This window comes from Equus asinus, chromosome 22 (assembly GCF_041296235.1).
Source record: "Equus asinus isolate D_3611 breed Donkey chromosome 22, EquAss-T2T_v2, whole genome shotgun sequence".
NCBI lineage: Eukaryota > Metazoa > Chordata > Mammalia > Perissodactyla > Equidae > Equus > Equus asinus.
This window is the reverse complement of record NC_091811.1, coordinates 50430242-50448060: the sequence shown is the minus strand read 5'-3', so window position 1 is coordinate 50448060 and position 17819 is coordinate 50430242. Positions and strand designations below refer to the sequence as shown.

The window sequence follows — 17819 nt, the reverse complement described above, 5'->3', positions numbered from 1 at the left end:
GAGTGGAGCTCAGGGGAAATGCCATTTGGGTGAAACACCTGGCAGAAGCAGAGGAGGCATTCTTCCTTGATTGTAGAATTAGAGTCCAGGGTAGTAAGCTGATTGATCAGGGTGCTGGCTTCTCAGATTGTGGACCTGGGCCCCTGAAGGCTGTTTTCTAGTGCTTGGCAGCAATCTTCCTGACTGTAGGGTCATCCCAAAATCCCGAGGCCTCATGCTTCTGTACCAAATAAGAGGAGGTTGTGAATGTATGAGAGAGAGAGAGCCCATCCCTGGGTACCCCCTCCCTAGCCTCTACTGTCCTTAGAGATTTTGGTATGTCAGTCCACCGGGAATGGGCATCACTGGCTCTGGGAGTTGCAATCCTTGATGATTGTGTCGCCTACAGGAAAGAACCCTTGCTGGGCATTAGGAGACATAGTGTCATAAGTTATCAGAGCCTGTGCTTTCATCAGGAAAGTCAGGAAAATTCCTCATACTTGCCTGAGGAATATTAAAACTAAGTAAAATTGTGGATCCAATATGGTTCTGACCAATCAAAAGTGCTTGTCATATGTAAAAGTTTATAATAATTGCATTTAAAATGTACGTAAATATGAGATTAGCTGTTAATTATTCCTTTCATGGTTTCAGCACTGGTCAATTTAAAGTATAATGATCTATTTCTTTAAGAGGAATGGTTTTTATTTCACACGGCCAGCTCTCTAAGATAGAATCAAATTTGGTTTAAACAGGGACCTAGGGAGTTCACCTCTGTTTCCTGGTTCAGGCAGGACCATATCTGAAACATGTCAAACTGATTTTTTTTGAGGAAGATTAGTCCTGAGCTAACATCCGCTGCCAGTCCTCCTCTTTTTGCTGAGGAAGATTGGCCCTGAGCTAACATGTGTGCCCATCTTCCTTTATATGTGGGATGCCTGCCACAGCTTGGCTTGATAAGCAGTGTAGGTCCATGCCTGGGATCCAAACTGGCAAACTCCAGGCTACCAAAGTGGAGCACAAGGATTTAACCTTTGCACCACCAGGCCGGCTCCCAAACTGATTTTTAAATAAGTATTTCTGAAGTCTTCTGCAGAACTTGATGCTGCTGTCTTTTTTGATTACCCAGTCCTCTAGTTCTCAGTTGTCACTGTTGAAAAGTCATTCTGAATGTCTAAGTTAAATCTCTGGTGTTGTACCTTGGTCTTTTTTTCTCCTAGTCTTTTTCTTATGGGAAAGAAATTGACATCTCTCGATGTTAAGGCATAAGACTCTCAAACTTTTATTAATTTTATTCTAAGTCCTTCTCCTTCTAAGTCCCTTATTTTTTACTCCTTTTTCATGGCCTTCCTTATCTGTCATTCTTTCTATGTTCCCTTATTCCCTCAATTGAATAAAGAGAATCTCTCAAAATCTATTTTGGTGAGCTCCAGAACTGATCCTGAAATTCCAGGGGTTTCTGATGGGGCTGAAGATAGAGGAGGAAGCCCTGGCTCTGTACTTCACCATTAGTTGAGAGTGGTGGGAGGTCACCTCCTGCCCCTTTAGAAGAGATGTATATTGGAAGTACAGGCTTCTGAAGGCTTAGGCTCAGAGCCAGCTATACTTCTATCCACACACCCATATCCAAGTGGATGCCATCTCACTTGGGGACTATCAAAAGAGGGCCACTTACACAGTCCTGGATGCAGATGATGTGCGTGTCACGGAGCAGCTGCTCATTCCTAAGCAGAACACAAGAAGTCCTTCTGTTACCAGGAGTCTAGAAATGTTTCCCTAAGAGCCCTCCTTAGTTTGCAGTATAGCCAGTCAAAGTGGAAGAGGCCAAAACATATGGGCAAGCTGAAGACATACAGGCCTGTCAGAGAAGGAGTTGCAGAATGTAACACCAGACATCTAGTCATTTGCAAAGCATAGGGAATCATGACCACCAGATCTCTGTTTAACCAGTGCTGGGCATTAGGAGTTAGTCAAATGCCTCAGTCCCAGGGCACTGCCACTGGAACAGGTCCTTAGTTTCACATTTCTTGTCTCCTTTTTTTGTATAGGAAATGGATACAATGAGACTTGAATTCTCCTCATCTTATCCTGAATCCCGCCCCCCTCTCCCCCCCCCACCCCCCCACCCCCCCGCCACCTTTTAGGAATAGCAGCAGATAGGATTCTCAATCCACCTTTTTACATCCTGGGTCATCAGGTGGGTGTTCCTAGGGCCCTGTAGTGACTTCTTTGGAAATCAGTCTTCCTTGCATAAAGGAGAGCATCTTTCAAGCTGAGGTAAGCTTAGCTCTTTTGACCTGTTGATCCTTGGGGATCAGCAGCCAAAAAAAATTCCCTCTGTATCTCATGATGGATTCTGCCTGGCGATATTTCCTTATCATTCTGGAGTGGAGGTGATTGACCAGACTTGGAGAAAGATCAGAGGGTGTTCTCTCTGCACTGGCTGTATTTCAAGATTCTCAAGAAGATTTGGACTCTTAGGAGCTCTGTTTTGTAGAGGGGTTGAAAAGCAGAGTAGTTCCAATTCCCAGAGAGACCCCTAGACAAGTCAGAATCTTCTTTTGATTTTCTCCTCCCTCTGGTTCCCTCACCCACATCTGAAGTCTCCTCAATCTTTCCATAAGACTTGGAAGTCCCTGAATTAAATCTTATTTCATTCTGACATTAGAGGATGTTTCACTGGGCGCAGTACTTTACATCCTTGATATTCAAAGGTGTGATCCATGAACCAGCAGCTTTGGCATCACATGGGAGCTTCGTAGAAATACAGAATCTCAGGCCCATCCTAGATCTACTAAATTAGAATCTACTTTTTAACAAGGTACCCAGGTGATTTGTATACATGCAAAAGCTTGAAAAGCTCTGATTTATTAGTTACTTCTTGGATGGGTGAAGGAAGGAGCTCCAAATATGGCTTTTATTCTATAATTCTAGACTCCTGGATGTTTTGAGTATTTTCCTGAAACACTAGAATTTACATCTGGGCATTTGAGAGCTATAACTTGACCACCCTGAAAAATCATTCCATTCTGACGTTCCCGCTATTCAATCCCTGTGCCAGCCATGCTAAGTCCTTACAGCAGAGCTGGGAAGCTGCTCCCCTCTGGGCTTGCCGTCTCTCTTCTACTGAAAAGAGCCATGTCTGACTGAGGGCTGACAGTGTCCTTAGGCCCTCAACAGCTATCCAGAGGGGGAAAGGGATCCTGCTGTCCCTTTTCAGATGACTGGACTAGACAGAGGAGAGACTAGGAGTGTGTATGGAAGTTCAAGGAAAGTCAACACCTAGCTTGGCTGAAGGAGAAAGGAAAAGAGGACCTGGACTCCAGTTCTTAGCCAAATGGAAGATCCCACAATGAGACTTTGGGATGAACTCCTCCTTATTCCCTCCCGCCACTCATGGCTTATTCAAACCCTGGAATACTGCTCTTTTACCTCGAATCCGAGCATCTTCCCGCAGCTGAAAAACAACGAAAATTCAGAGAAAGTCAGGGGCCAGTCTCCTCTGGACCGTCAGGGGTCAAATATTAGCATGTCTATGTGGGAGATATGGGCTTCTTGGGAATGAAATTAAATTCTAAGTTTCCTGAAAGCAGGATTTGTATTGTTTTTGTATCCCTCCCACCAACCACTTAACATAATGCCCTGCATACAGCATATGCTTAATAAATGTTTGTTAAATAATGAATAAATAAACGGAACAAGCTGTGGCCTGTTTAGAGAGGGGAGACATACAGTCCATTACTTATAGTCCTAATCACTCATACAGTGACCTCTCCTCTTTTATGCTTCCTGGCCTTTCTACTCTCCCTTTTCTGGCCCATTTCACCCTCCTCACTGAGTCTCCAGTGGTTCTCTGAGGTGAACCTTTAAGTATCTGTGAAAGCCCTTGAAAAAAATTCCTTCATACTCATCCTGTGGTAAATAGCTATTGATGATCCACTTTGGACCCCCTGAGCTCACAGGAGCGGCTAGATGGTCTTTCTACATAACAGTGCTTTAGGGCTAGGCCTTAAAGTTTGCCTAATCATAAAAAAGTATATTCTAATTCTAGCTCTCCCTGCTATCTTCTGCTTGGCTTTCTTCTCTCAGTATTTATGTACAAAAATTGCCCTTCTAAGTCTGTGACTAGGTGTCTGTTTTGTCTACACCAGCCTGGGGGATCTATGAGGGCAGGGATTGTGTCTGATGGACTCCATGAAGAAGCACTAGAATAGAGCTTCAGCGCAGAGGATGTCAGATGGGGCCTTGACTTTGTTTATAGGCACTGAGAAGATGGAAATCAACACACACAAGTTCTACTTATGGACAAGCTGCCTCCTCTTACTAACCTCAAGTCTTACCTGGAGGAGACTCAGGCCTCAGGGGATTAAAGTTCCAGGTAGGGTGGAGGCACTCTGACCCCAAGGCAAAACTTGGGTGAAAACATCAAGCTTCTGATCTCTACCCAGTCCCCTCTTTTACTGCAGCCAGATGGAGGCAGAGACTCCTGTAATTTTCCCTAGAGTAAGCCCCAGACACAGCAGCAAGATACAATGACCTGGCTTCTTGGACTATAGAAAGGGGCTCAGTTCTAAGGCCAAGAGTAGTCCAGATAGTGAAATATCTAGAAAGAAGTTTATTTTCAGTGCCTTCTCAATCCCTTTTCCCATCACTTCTCCCCATCTAGAAAGAGAGAGCTACTGTTTTTGAAGTCTACAGGAGGTTCATCCTATATTTAGATTCTAATTTTAGTGAAACTATATTGAGAGGAACGAAAGTTAAGACATCTGTACAGTTTTCCATTTGGGCTAGTTTTATAATATTAGTACTTGTTCTAAGTTATGTGTTTGCTTATGTAAATAGGATGTTGATAAGCAATTTTGTATATAGTGCTTGTTGCTCTCCACTGTGACAGACAGCAAAAAAATAAGGTGGGACAGTGGGCTTGGTAGGACTGAGACATATCAATACCTTGAGTGAGCTAATACAGCTAGTATAATCACTGTGTCTGGGGAAGGCCAATAATATGGTGCATGTTTGATTGTATTTTTAAATATTTGGTCAGTGTTTATATAGAAAAAATATATCTGCATGGAGGAGAGCAGAGGAGGAAGATTGTTTCTTTTTAGCAAAGAGGTTTAGCTCTGGCCTCTAATTTGCACTTCCTTGCGCTAATAGACATACTCATCTAATAAGGCAGTTTATGATATCACTTGGAGACTCCTCCCTACTCAGTCATTTAGTGTTTCAGTAACCACATAGAGTATTCTTGCTAAGAGAAGTTCTGAGAGATACAGTGTTTTCTCTATATTATCATATTTCCACAAGGGAATTGTTAGGCACCTTTTTGCTTTAGCTTCCTGAACTGACAAGTCAGTGCTACTCTTTAAAGGGAGAAATCACCAGCTAAAGAAATGAAACTAAAACTTTGATCAGAGTCAACATCATAATAGGGTATGGAAAAAGCGGGAGCAAGGGAAAGTGATGCGGCCAGGGAATTTAGAGAATTGAAATTTAATCTCACCTCCTTTTGTATATCCCTAAAAGCTGTTAGCACCTGAAAGAAGACAAAAAAATTATGGAAAAATTAATGTTATAGATTTTATTACAAAAGGATTTTATGTGTAGAATCTCCCAGTCATTTGGCTGTATAATGTGAATGCCAAGAGACTATGGCTTCCTAGCTCTAGCAATAAATCCCATTGACACCTCTGTACATTTGTTTCTGGGCCGCCATTTCTCCATATGGTAAATGGGTGAAAGATAAGAAGTTATTTAAAGACGGCTAAGTTGTGAAAGGAATGTAAATGAAATCCACTATTATATTTCATTTCTGTTTAATTGGTCCTTGTTCTGAAGCTAAGCATAGCTGTTAAAATCAACACATTTGTATTTAGATTGTAATACACAGGAGGCCACCACCAAATGTTGGTGAGGCTATAGAGCAGCTGGAAATCTCATACATCGTTGGAAGGAGTGTAGAATTGTATGACCACTTTGGAAAAAGCTCTGACAGTTTCTTGTAAAACTAAATATGTACCTGTGCTCTCACCCAGCCATAGATGGATACAGTGTTAGAAAACTGATTTGCCTCGTTTTGGGGAAGGGATGAAGACTCTAAGACATAGCTGTATGTTGTTTGGTGAAAATATAGAGTTGTTTTTGTTGATATTCAGGAGTTTTGACTTGTATATAAGGGTGCATATGGAAGCTGAATAGTCAATGGTGTGGACTGTGCCAGTTACCAATTTATTGCCTCTCAACACTCTTTGTTATATCATACTCACCCTGTATTATGTCAAAGGTATCCAACTGTGTACTGGTTCCCAACAGGATGGTTTTCTGAATGTTATCATAAGCAACTCACTCTTTAGCTAGTATAGTAATTGTAAGAACACTAAAAATATTTTAATATAACATTTTAATTAAGAGGATTATTTCTTTTTGTAAAATTTATAGAAAGAGTCATTGAAAATCACAGAGAATAAAAAAGTTGATCACGTTACTCATTTCATTTAATTTTGTTCAATGAGGCCTTGCAGGAGATGCTGTGGAGACATTTACTCATTTTTAATAAAAAATCCATAGTCATTGATTTAAGAAATAGACTTTTCCTTCGTACCTCCATATAGAAAGTTGATATTGTAGGTTCAAAAGTGATCAGTTGTCCTCTAATTTTTATCTCTATCCAAGAGTTTAAATGTACATGCAACTAGAATGTCAAGATTGGCAAGTTGAAATAGCTGATATTTTTTGGAAGGCCTCAGAAACTCCAAGTAAATGTCTGTGTCCTATGAAAGTTCCCAGTAGTTTGCTCAGTCTATCTTATGGGCCTAACTAGCTTCTGCACTGATATACCATTCAAATATAAAGTGAAATCTGGCATTTTCATGTTTGAGAATTGGCCACCTTGATTGTCATTTTCCCATAGCTGGGAAACCAAGAACATTCTATCAAAGTGAAAAAGATATTAATTTTAATAGAATTAAAAGAAGCTACTCTCAAATTTATTAAATTTAAGTCTATTTTAAAGCAATTTCAAAAATCAGGGCTTAATTAGATTCTGAAACTTACTGCTTCATGGCATTTCTTCTGTTAGAAGACTGAAGGCAATAATTTCCCATTGGTAACCTAATGAGCCTATTTATCATTTTCAACTTATAGTTCTCAGATCCCAAAGCACTCTCTTGATAGGGTTCAACAATTTCATTCATTATTCAACATCTGATTTAATTATCTTCTGCAAAGGAAGACATTTTTTTCAACTAGATCTCTTTAAACCAATTTAAGTGATTTAATCTAATTTCCTTGAGATTAAAATACTGGTTTTTTCCTAACCACAGAAAGGGCAATTGTTTTTTTCCTAAGTTTTCCCGATGTGAGATTTTATTTTATTTTTTATTCCGGTAGCATTGGTTTATAACATTATATAAATTTCAGGTGTACATTATTGTATTTTTATTTCTGTGTAGATTACATCATGTTCACCACCCAAAGACTAATTACAATCCGTCCCCACACACATGTGCCACACATCCTGAAAGGGCAGTTCTTCTTCACACCCAAAGTACAGACTCATATTCTTTTACTTTCTTTTCAGCACTTTACATCTCTCCAACAAATAGCAGATGTGAGTCTCTCAAATAGAATAAAATAAAGAACAAGAAAGCTCCAGGCATACTTTTCTACTGTTAGCCATTATTCTCATTTAAATTATTGTCAATAAACTTGGGAATATGTAGGACATTTTGAAGCATTTAAAAAATTTTGTTGGCAATCTCTGGTACACAGAGTGAATCTGGCATTTGTGCTCCTTCAAAATCTTTATTAGAATATTCTAAAGGATTCAGAACAGGTAGAGAAAAGCCTTAGTAAGAAAGCAGTTTCCCATGATAAAGCAAAGTAGAAGGGTGTCACGACTATTGAGATTATATTGAAATTGTATCTGAATGACTTAATCCAATTTTTATGTCTTTTAATGTCTTGATACAGACCCTCCAGCCATAGCCGATGGGAGAAAACAATCCTCCTCTGTGCTAATGACAAAATCCCAATCAGGTTGCAGGCAAGGGCTCCAGAAGCAATGGCACCACTTGGCATATTGCTCTTGGAAATAATATCTCACTACCAATTATGCAAAAAGTAATCATTTTTATGGACTCAATTTGGCATTCAAATGGATAAAACTAAATATCTCTACTCTTCAAGTTTATTCATTTATTTTTTGAGTGGTATAGTTTGAAGCTAACTCATTCTGGAGGAGCCAAATATTTCAGAAAATTGTGTTTTACGATGTAGGAATCAAGGACCACAGTCAAGTATTCTTCAGACAATTTGAGTGGCTCCAAAGGTAAAAACAACTTTCTTTCTGATCAGAAATAAAGATCTTTAATTTTCACAGCAAAATGATAACTTTGCCTTCTTCTGATTGGAGAGTTAAAGACTATAGCTTTCTCTGTACTTGCCCTAATGTGCTTGCTAGTGAACGAGATTTAAATTATTCACTATATAGTTCTTATTAAATGGCTGGCAGAGAAAACATATTTGCGAGGGCTTATCTAATGGACAGGTGGATGTAGAGAAGGGGTGCTGTGATGCTCAGACAGGAGAAGTCTGAGGATTTGGGACTGGATGAGTAATAGACAAAATGAGACGGACCATGGTAATCCTTTCCCATCAATCAGCAAGTTTCTCAAGGGGAAAGAAAGAACTTTACTCTTTTCTTCAGCCCTCTCTCCCTTCTTCCACCTCTCACCATGCTGTCAAAGATGACCCCTCTGTACTTACCTGGTCCCACAGGGTTTCAGTGATTGTTAACTGTGCTTCCTGTTGAAATAAGAGACAAATCTTGGAAACAGTACCCTAACTCTCTCAGAATTTGAATTGACACATCATGAAACTGATAGAATACAAGATATTTTTTTTGGAATTGAGATAGAAACTTGAAGTTATCCCATTTGTGAGGCAGCCCAAAGTCTTCTTCATCCCTGCTGGGTCATTCTCAACCCATATCTCCTGTCATCTCTTGGTATAGCTGGTGGGTGACAGGTATAAACAGACTCATATGTTTACCCACTTTATCAATACCTGCATAGCCTGCCTGCCTCTGGAGTTATTTAGTATAGTAGTGGCATTGAAGGTGTTACCTAGTCTTGGCAGACAGTGACCCACCAGCTTCTCAAGAGCACCCCAAACCACAATGTCCAAGTCCTCCAAGATATGGTGTTTGTTAGGCAGCTTTCCTGCCTCCTGGCCAGACCCTCTTCTCCTCTGCTTTTCCCAGGAACCAGGAGCCCCCAAAGAACCAGTGTTTTTAGAAGTCTTACCCACCGTTGGTCTCATTCTGTCTTCAATGGATTTTCTGGAAAGAAAGGATGATATAAATCTGATGAGATACTGGGTGAGTGATGTCAGCAATATGGCAGAATAGGAGATTCCAGCCCTCATACCCCCTGCAGAAACAGAAATTTTGACAAACATTCATGGATGGGAATACCTCTGTGTTAAAATAGGAGCCCAGTGAAGAGATTCCAGCACCTCATTTGAACAAAAATCCTTGAATAGATGAATTGAAGAGGATAATAAAAACAGTTTCACTTTACCCATGTCACCCCCTCCCCAAAGGCAGCATAGCTCAGTGCCAAGAGAGACCCTCTCAGCCTTTGATTTCTCCCATGGGGGAAAGTGAGAGTGGAAAGAGCACCCTCCTTCCCCAGCCTCATGAGACTTTGTCAAAGAGGCACACTTCTGCCTCACCCCACCCAGATCACTGAGGATCAGCATAGCTGAATAGTATGGGGGGAGCTAGGAACAGAGATGAAGGGTGGATACTCACAGCAGCCCACCACATGGAACTCAAAAACCAACTGCAGATCCTACTACCAGTTTGTGATCTCTACCAAGAGGCCCACCCATGAACTCCATGGGACTCCTCAACTGCAGGCCCCTCCCCTCAAATAACTGACACATGCCCCCAGCACTTCACTCTCCCCAAGATAGTGCTTGCAAGCCTCTACAAATGGCAAGTGCAAGCCTCTGCAGACAGTATGTAGATATCAGCAGCTTGCTCAACTATGTGGGAATGGGAAAAGGCATACAATCTTGAATGTTCCAGGGAACCAGTGGGGCAAATAAACAGGAGGCTCTCAGCACCCAGATTGCCTTTGTGGGATCAAGAGAAGGCACAAAATCCTAAACTCTCCCTAAGAGGAAGCAAGAAGATAGGAGTGAGTGCACCTATAGAATAGGCTGAGAAATCCCCAAAATCTTTAGTTGGGCTAACTGGTTCAGGTTTTTCACTCTCAAAGCAAGTCAATAAAGACTGAAACAGGGGACTGCTTCTTTAAATACAAAGACAGCAATGCCAGAATTCATGGAATATGAAGAATCAACAAAATATCACAAAATAAAGCTCCAGTGATGGACCCCCAAAGAAATGGAAGTCCACAAATTGCCTGACAAACACTTCAAAGTAATCATTTTAAAGAAGCTCAGTGAGCCATAAGAGGACACAGAAAACTAATGGAAATAAGGAAAACAATACATAAACAAAATGAGAAGTTCAACAAAGAGATAGAAACCATAAAAAAGAACCAAACAGAAATTCTGGAGCTGAATACTATAATGACTGCACCGAAAAATACAATGAAGAGTTTCAACGGCAGACTTAATTAAGCAGAGGAGAGAATCATTGAACTTGAAGACAGATAATTTGAAATATAAACAGAGGAACAAAAAGAAAATGAATGCAAAAGAGCCTTTGTGACTTAGAGGCCACAATCAAATGACACAGTAGAGACATTTTGAGATCCCCAGAAGGAGCAGGGAAAAAGAAAGGGACAGAAAGCTTGTTTAAAGAAATAATGACAGAAAACTTCACATATCTGGGGAGGGAAATGAACATTCAGATTCAAGATGCTCAAAAATCCTGAAGAGACTGAACATCAAGAGATCTTCATTGAGACATTTTAATCAAGTCATCTAAAGGAAACGACAGAGAATTTGGAAAGAAGCAAGAAAAACAAATTGCCACGTACAAGGGAACTCTGAAAAGACTATCAGTTGACTTCTCAGCAGACACCTTGTAGGCTAGGAGAGATTAGGGTGATAAAGTAAAGTATTAAAAGCAAAAACTGCTAACCAAGAATACTTCCCCTGGAAAGCTATCCTTTAGAAATGAAGGAAACAGAAAGACTTTCCCGGACAAACAAAAGCTGAGGGAGTTCATAACCACTAGACTTGGCAAACAAATGCTAAAGGAGGGTCTTCAAGTTAACTGAAAGGTTGTTAAGCAACAGAATGAAAACATATGAAACTATAAATCTCACTGAAAAAGATTAGTATGTAGTCTAATTCAGAATACTTTAGTCTAATACAGAATACTGTAATGGTGCTTAAATCACTTCTAATGCTAGTATAATAGTTAAAAGTATTAAAAATAACTATAGTTACAATAATTTGTTAATGGATACATATAAAAAGATGTAAATAACGACATTAGTAACTTAAAGTGTGGCTGAGAGGTGAAAAAAATGTAGAGATTTGTATGCAATTGAAGTTGTTCTTAACTTAAAATAGACTTATACTATGTTTTATGTAAGCCTTATGGCAACCACAAAGAAAAAACCTCTACTACATACACAAAAGGTAAAGAGAAAGGAATCAAAGCATACTACTACAAAAATTCAACGAATCATAAAGGAAGACAGCAAGAGAGGAAGAAGAGAACAAAGGAACTACACAATAGTGAGAATACAACAAAATGGCAATAGTAATTATTGATAACTACTTATCAATAATGATTTTAAATGTAAATGGATTAAATTTTCCAATAAAGAAACAGAGTAGCTAAATGGAGGAAAAAAAGATCAAGCGATGTGCTGTCTATAAGAGACTCATTTTGGTTTTAAGGACAACATAGGCTGAAAGTGAAGGGATGGAAAAGATATTCTATGCAAATGGTAAACAAAAGAGAGCAGTGATAAATTTACTTATATCGGAGAAAATAGATTTTCAATCAAAAACTGTCACAAGGGAGAAAGAAGGTTATTATATAATGAAAGGAGTCAATTCACGTAGATGATATAACAATTATAAGTATATATGCACCCAACATTGGAACACCTAAATATATATAGCATATATAAGCAGAACTGAAGGGAGAAAATAAACAGCAATAATAGTGAACTTCAATAGCCGACTTTCAACAATGGATAGATCATGCAGGCAGAATATCAGTAAGGAAATAGCAGACTTGAATAACACTATAGACAAAATGGTTCTAAAAGACATATACAAAACATTCCATCCAACAGCAGCAAGATTCTTCTGAAGTGCACATAGAACATTCTCCAGGAGAGTTCATATGTTGAGCCAAAAAGCAAGCCTTAACAAATTTAAGAAGATTGATAGCATATCATGTATCTTTTCTGGCCACAATAGTGTTAAACTAGAAGTCAGTAACAGGAGGAAATTTAGAAAATTCAACGATACGTGGAAATTAAATGACACACTCCTGAACAACTAATATGTCAAAGAAAATATCAAAAGGCTTAAATAAATAAAAATATAAATGGAAGAGAAGACATCACAACTGATACTACAGAAATACAAAGATCAGAAGAGACTACTGTGAACAATTATATGCCAACAAATTGGATATCCTAGATGAAATGGATAAATTCTTAGAAACATACAACCTACTAAAACTGAAATATGAAGAAATAGAAAATCTGAACAGACCAATAATGAGTAAAGAGATTTAATCAGTAATCAAAAACATCCCAACAAAGAAAAGCTGAGGACCAGTTGGCTTTACAGGTGAATTCTACCAAACATTTAAAGAGTTAATGCCAGTCCTTCTCAAACTATTCCAAAAAATTGAAGAGAAGGGAACACTTCCAAACTCACTTTATGAAGCCAATATTGCTCTCATACCAAAGCCAGATAAGGATACTACAATAAAAGAAACTATAGACGATATTCCTGATGAACATAGATGCAAAAATCTTCAACTAAATACTATCAAACCAAATTCAACAGTACATTAAAAGGATCATACACCATGATCAAGTGGTATTTATCCCTGGAATACAGGGATGATTCTACATACAAAAATCAATAACTGTGATGCACCACATTAACAGAATGTAGGATAAAATTCTAAATAGATGCAGAAAAATGATTTAATAAATTTAACATCCATTCATTATAAAACTCTCAGCAAATAAGGTGTAGAAGAAATATACCTCAACGTAATAAAGGCCACATATGACAAGCCCACAGCCAATGTCATACTCAATGGTGAAAAGCTAAAAGCTTTTCCTTTAAGATCAGGAACAAGACAAGGGGGTGCATTCTCACCACTCCTATACACATAATACTGGAAGTCCTAACTAGAGAAATTAGGCAAGAAAAAGAAATAAAAGGTATCAAAATTGGAAAGGAAGAGGTAAAACTGTCTCTGAAGGGACTGGCCCCATGGCCGAGTGGTTAAGTTCGCGCACTCCACTGCAGGTGGCCCAGTGTTTCGTTGCTTCAAATCCTGGGCGCAGACATGGCGCTGCTCATCAAACCACGCTGAGGCAGCATCCCACATACCACAACTAGAAGAACCCACAACGAAGAATATACAACTATGTACCGGGGGGCTTTGGGGAGAAAAAGGAAAAAAAAAATCTTAAAAAACTGTCTCTGAAGATGACATGATCTTATATATGTATAAAAAACCCTAAAGACTCCACCAAAAAATTGTTAGAACTAATTAACAAATTCGGTAAAGTTGAAGGATAAAAAATCAACATACAAAAATCAGTTGTGTTTCCATACACTGTAGTTAACTTACTGAAAAAGAAATTAAGAAAATTTCATTTACAATAGTATCAAAAAGAATAAAATACTTAAGAATAAATTTAACCAAGGAGGTGAAAGATCTATACATCGAAAACTGTAAGACATTGATAAAAGAATTTGAAGAAGACACAATAAATGGAAAGATATCCTATTTTCATGGATTGGAAGAATTAATATTGTTAAAATGTCCATACTATCCAAAGCAATCTAGAGATTCAATGCAACCTCTATGAAAATTCCAATGGCAGTTTTCACAGAAATAGAATAAACAATACTAAAATTTGTGTGGAACCACAAAAGACCCTGAATACATAAAGCAATCCCGAGAAAGAAGAACAAAGCCAGAGAACACACTTTCTGATTTCAAACTATACTACAAAGCTATAGTAATTAAAATGGTATGGTACTGGCATAAAAATAGACACATAGACCAATGGAACAGAATATAGAGTCCAGATTTAACCCCTGCAAATGTGGTCAACTGATATATGATAAGGGAGCCAAGAACACCCTGTGGGGAAAGGATGGTCTCTTCAACAAATGGTATTGGGAAAACTGGATAAACACATGCAAAAGAATGAAATTGGACCATTATTTTACAACATGCACAAAAATCAAACTAATGTAGATTAAAGATTTAAACATAAGACCTGAAATTCTAAAGCCCCTAGAAGAAAACATAGGGAAAAGCTCTTTGACATTATTCTTGGCAGAGATTTTCTGGCTATGACACCAAAAGCCCAGGCCAAAAAAAGCAAAATTAAGCAAGTGGGACTACATGAAACTAAAAGTTTCTGCACAAGAAAGGAAATAATCAACAAAATAAAAAGGCAGCCTACAGAATGGGAATAACTGTTTGCATACCACATATCTGATAATGAGTTAAATCCAAAATGTATAAGGAACTCATACAACTCAATAGTGAGAAAATAAATAACTCTGCTGAAAAATGGACTAAGGACCTGAATAGACTTTTCAAATACACAAGATATACAATGGCTAACAGATATCCAAATGGCTAACAGGTATTTGAAAAATGGTCAGCTTCACTAATCAAACCACAAATCAAAACTACAATGAAATATCGCCTCACACTTGTTAGAATGGTTATTATCAAAATGACAAAAAATAAGTGTTGGTGAGGATGTGGAGAAAAAGGAACCTTGAGCACTGTTTGTGGGAATGTAAATGGGTGCAGCACTATGGAAAACAGTATGGAGATTCCTCAGAAAATTAAAAATAGAGCTACCATATGATCCAGCAATCCCACTTCTGGATATCCATACAAAGAAAATGAAAGCACTAACTTGAAGATATATGCACTTCCATGTTCATTGTAGTAGTATTTACCATAGGCAAGATGTGGAAATAACCTGTGTCCTTCAATGGATGAATGGATAAACAGAATGGAATGTTATTTAACCACAAAAAGAAGGAAATCATAGATGGACCTTCAGGGCATTATGTTAAGTGAAATAAGTCAGAGAAAGATAATACCATATGATCTCACTTATCTGTAGAATTAAAAAAAAAAAAAAACAAGCTCATAGATACAGAGAACAGATTGGTGGTTGCCCGAGGCGAGGGAAGGTGGGGGTGTGCAAAAGGGGTGAAGGAGTCAAAAGGTACAAACTTCCAGTTATAAAATAAATAAGTTATGGGAATGTAATGTATAGTATAGTGACTATAGTTAATAATACTGTATTGCATATTTGAAAGTTGCTAAGGGAGTAGATCTTAAAAGTTGTCAGTATAAGAAAAACATTTTGTAACTATGTATGGTGACATGTTAACTAGACTTGTGGCTCTTTTCACAAGAAAAAAATTTTAACTATGTATGCTGACAGATGTTAACTAGTGTTAGTGTGGTGATAATTTTGTAATATATACAAATATCAAATCGTTATGTTTACGCCTGAAACTAATATAATGTTATCTGTCAATTATACTTCAATTAAAAGAAAGCTATCAAGTGTTGGTGAGGATATAGAGAAAAGAAAACTCTGGTATACTGTTGGTGCGAATGTAAATTGGTACAGCCATTATGGATAACAGTATGGAGGTTTCTCAAAAAAATTTAAAATAGAATTACCACATGATCCAGCACTCCCACTACTGGGTATATATCCATAGGAATTGAAATTATTATTCTTTGATACCTGCATTCCTTTGTTCATTGCAGCATTATTCACAATATCCAAGGTGTGGAAGCAACCTAATGTCCACTTTGGGGTGGTTAAAGAAAATGTGGCATACACTTGCAATGGAATCTTATTCAGCCTTAATAAAACAAGGAAATCCTGTCACTTATGACCACATGGATGGACCTGGAAGACATTATGCTAAGTGAAGTAAGCCAGACACAGAAAGGCAAATACTGTATGATCTATATTATATGTGGAATCTAAAATTGCCAAACTCATAGAAGCAGAGGGTAGATGGTGGTTATCAGGGGATTGAGTGAGAGGGAAATGAGTTGGCCAAGGTGTACAAAGTTTCAGTTACGCAAGATGAATAAGTTCTGGAGATCTAATGTACAGCATGTTGGCTACAGGTAACAATACTGTACTGTGTACTTGAAATCTGCTAAGAGAGTAGATCCTAAGTGTTCTCACCACCAAAAAAATTAACTGTGAGATGATGTATATGTTAATTATCTTGATTGTGATGATTATTTTACAATATACACATATATTGAATCCTCAAACTGTATGCCTTAAATATATAAATAAAATATTAAAATAAACCTGATGAGGTGCTGGGAACACAAGCCAATGGCTTTTCCTAAACTCTATCCTGTAACTCCTAGTGAGAATTCTTGATGTTTCTATACTAAAAATGCAGGAAGGATAGCCAGGGTCCCACCTCCCACCTCTCATATCTCCTCTGGGACTTGTGTCATTATCTTCCCAGAATCTTGGCTATTGTGATAGCACTTTGAGAACTTTAAAGCATAGAGCAGTAAAAGTAAGAGTGATGGTCATTGCCGTTAAACTTTACCATTCTCCTCCTGTCTAATTGTGTCTGCTCCACTCTCTGCAGCCTACCTAACTTGTTGAACAGCCCAGGCCTGTCTTGAGAAAGTAAATCTAATTATCAAACTGCTTCCTTTTTTGTCCCCCCAAAATGTGTTCTTCATGACCTCTGATGGGGTGGGGATGGGAATTTAAGGCTGAAGAAGAAGTTGAAAGATTTTTCTTATTCTTGGCAGCACAGCTGAAGCACTTGTTCCTCAAGACCAATAGAATTGATGCCAAAATCACCTGGGAGAGGGAATAGCCGTATATAAGGTTAGAGGAGTAACTGGTAGGAAGGAGAGGGGTGAAAACTGGGCAACCAGTCTGATCTACCATAATAGTGTGTCCTCACCAAAGTCAGCCTGGATCTTCTGACCCAGTGGAGACTTGTGTAGAGGTGACAGGTCAAAGGAAGTCAGGGGATTGGTAACAACCTGGAGGGAGTAAGGTTTGGTCTTTACCTCCTAGAATTGTTTTGGGAACCCTAGAGTGGGACCCTCAGAAGAGATTGGAAAAAAAGGGAAAGGTGATGGAGGGGAAGGCATGTTTCAGAACTCAAGGATCCTACATCTCTGGCCTGGGGTTCCTGCTGCCATGTAAAGAAGCAATAAGTCTTTCCAAACAAGGTTAGGGAGGCTAATAACCATGGTGAGTCTGGGGGACACAGAAGAAAGCAAATACTGAGCCTACGAGGACATTGAACCTAACAGATCTCCAGATAAGAGGGGACTCTTGATGAACCTACATTCAGAATAGCAAAGAACAAGGTGAAAATCTCCTTGGAGCCATCATATACGATGACTCATGCCCCAAATTCTGCCAGCTAGAGTGCTATTTCTCTATGGAACTTGGGGACAGCTCTTCCTCCAAATCCAAACCATGCCCCTTATCCTGAACACCTCCTTACTTTTAAGGTTCTTCTCCCCAGGGATTCCATCTACCTATTCTAGGGAGTGAGGAGGGGAGAGAAAATAAAACAGCTGAGTTCACCTG

General features: G+C 38.7%; 1 protein-coding gene across 1 annotated transcript; it reads right to left on the bottom strand.

Annotated features, from left to right (window-relative positions):
• Positions 1–78: 78 nt before the first annotated feature.
• C22H12orf54 (chromosome 22 C12orf54 homolog) lies at positions 79–9300 on the bottom strand. Its single transcript, XM_070494191.1, has 6 exons — positions 9046–9300; positions 8746–8784; positions 5483–5515; positions 3412–3436; positions 1655–1703; positions 79–220 (listed from the first exon to the last, which is right to left on the bottom strand). Exons 1-6 carry the CDS (start codon positions 9298–9300, stop codon positions 79–81), a joined length of 543 nt encoding a protein of 180 aa, XP_070350292.1.
• Between the last annotated feature and the right edge of the window lie 8519 nt (positions 9301–17819).

What these genes read in the sequence shown, in the direction of transcription:
- C22H12orf54 (XM_070494191.1), bottom strand. Translation starts at nt 9,300, where the DNA reads ATGAGACCAACGGTGGGTAAGACTTCTAAAAACACTGGTTCTTTGGGG. An exon ending in TTAGGGATATACAAAAGGAG is followed by an intron (nt 3,437 to 5,482) that starts GTGAGATTAAAT and finishes GTTGTTTTTCAG; the next exon opens with CTGCGGGAAGATGCTCGGAT. An exon ending in GGAAGATGCTCGGATTCGAG is followed by an intron (nt 1,704 to 3,411) that starts GTAAAAGAGCAG and finishes TGTTCTGCTTAG; the next exon opens with GAATGAGCAGCTGCTCCGTG.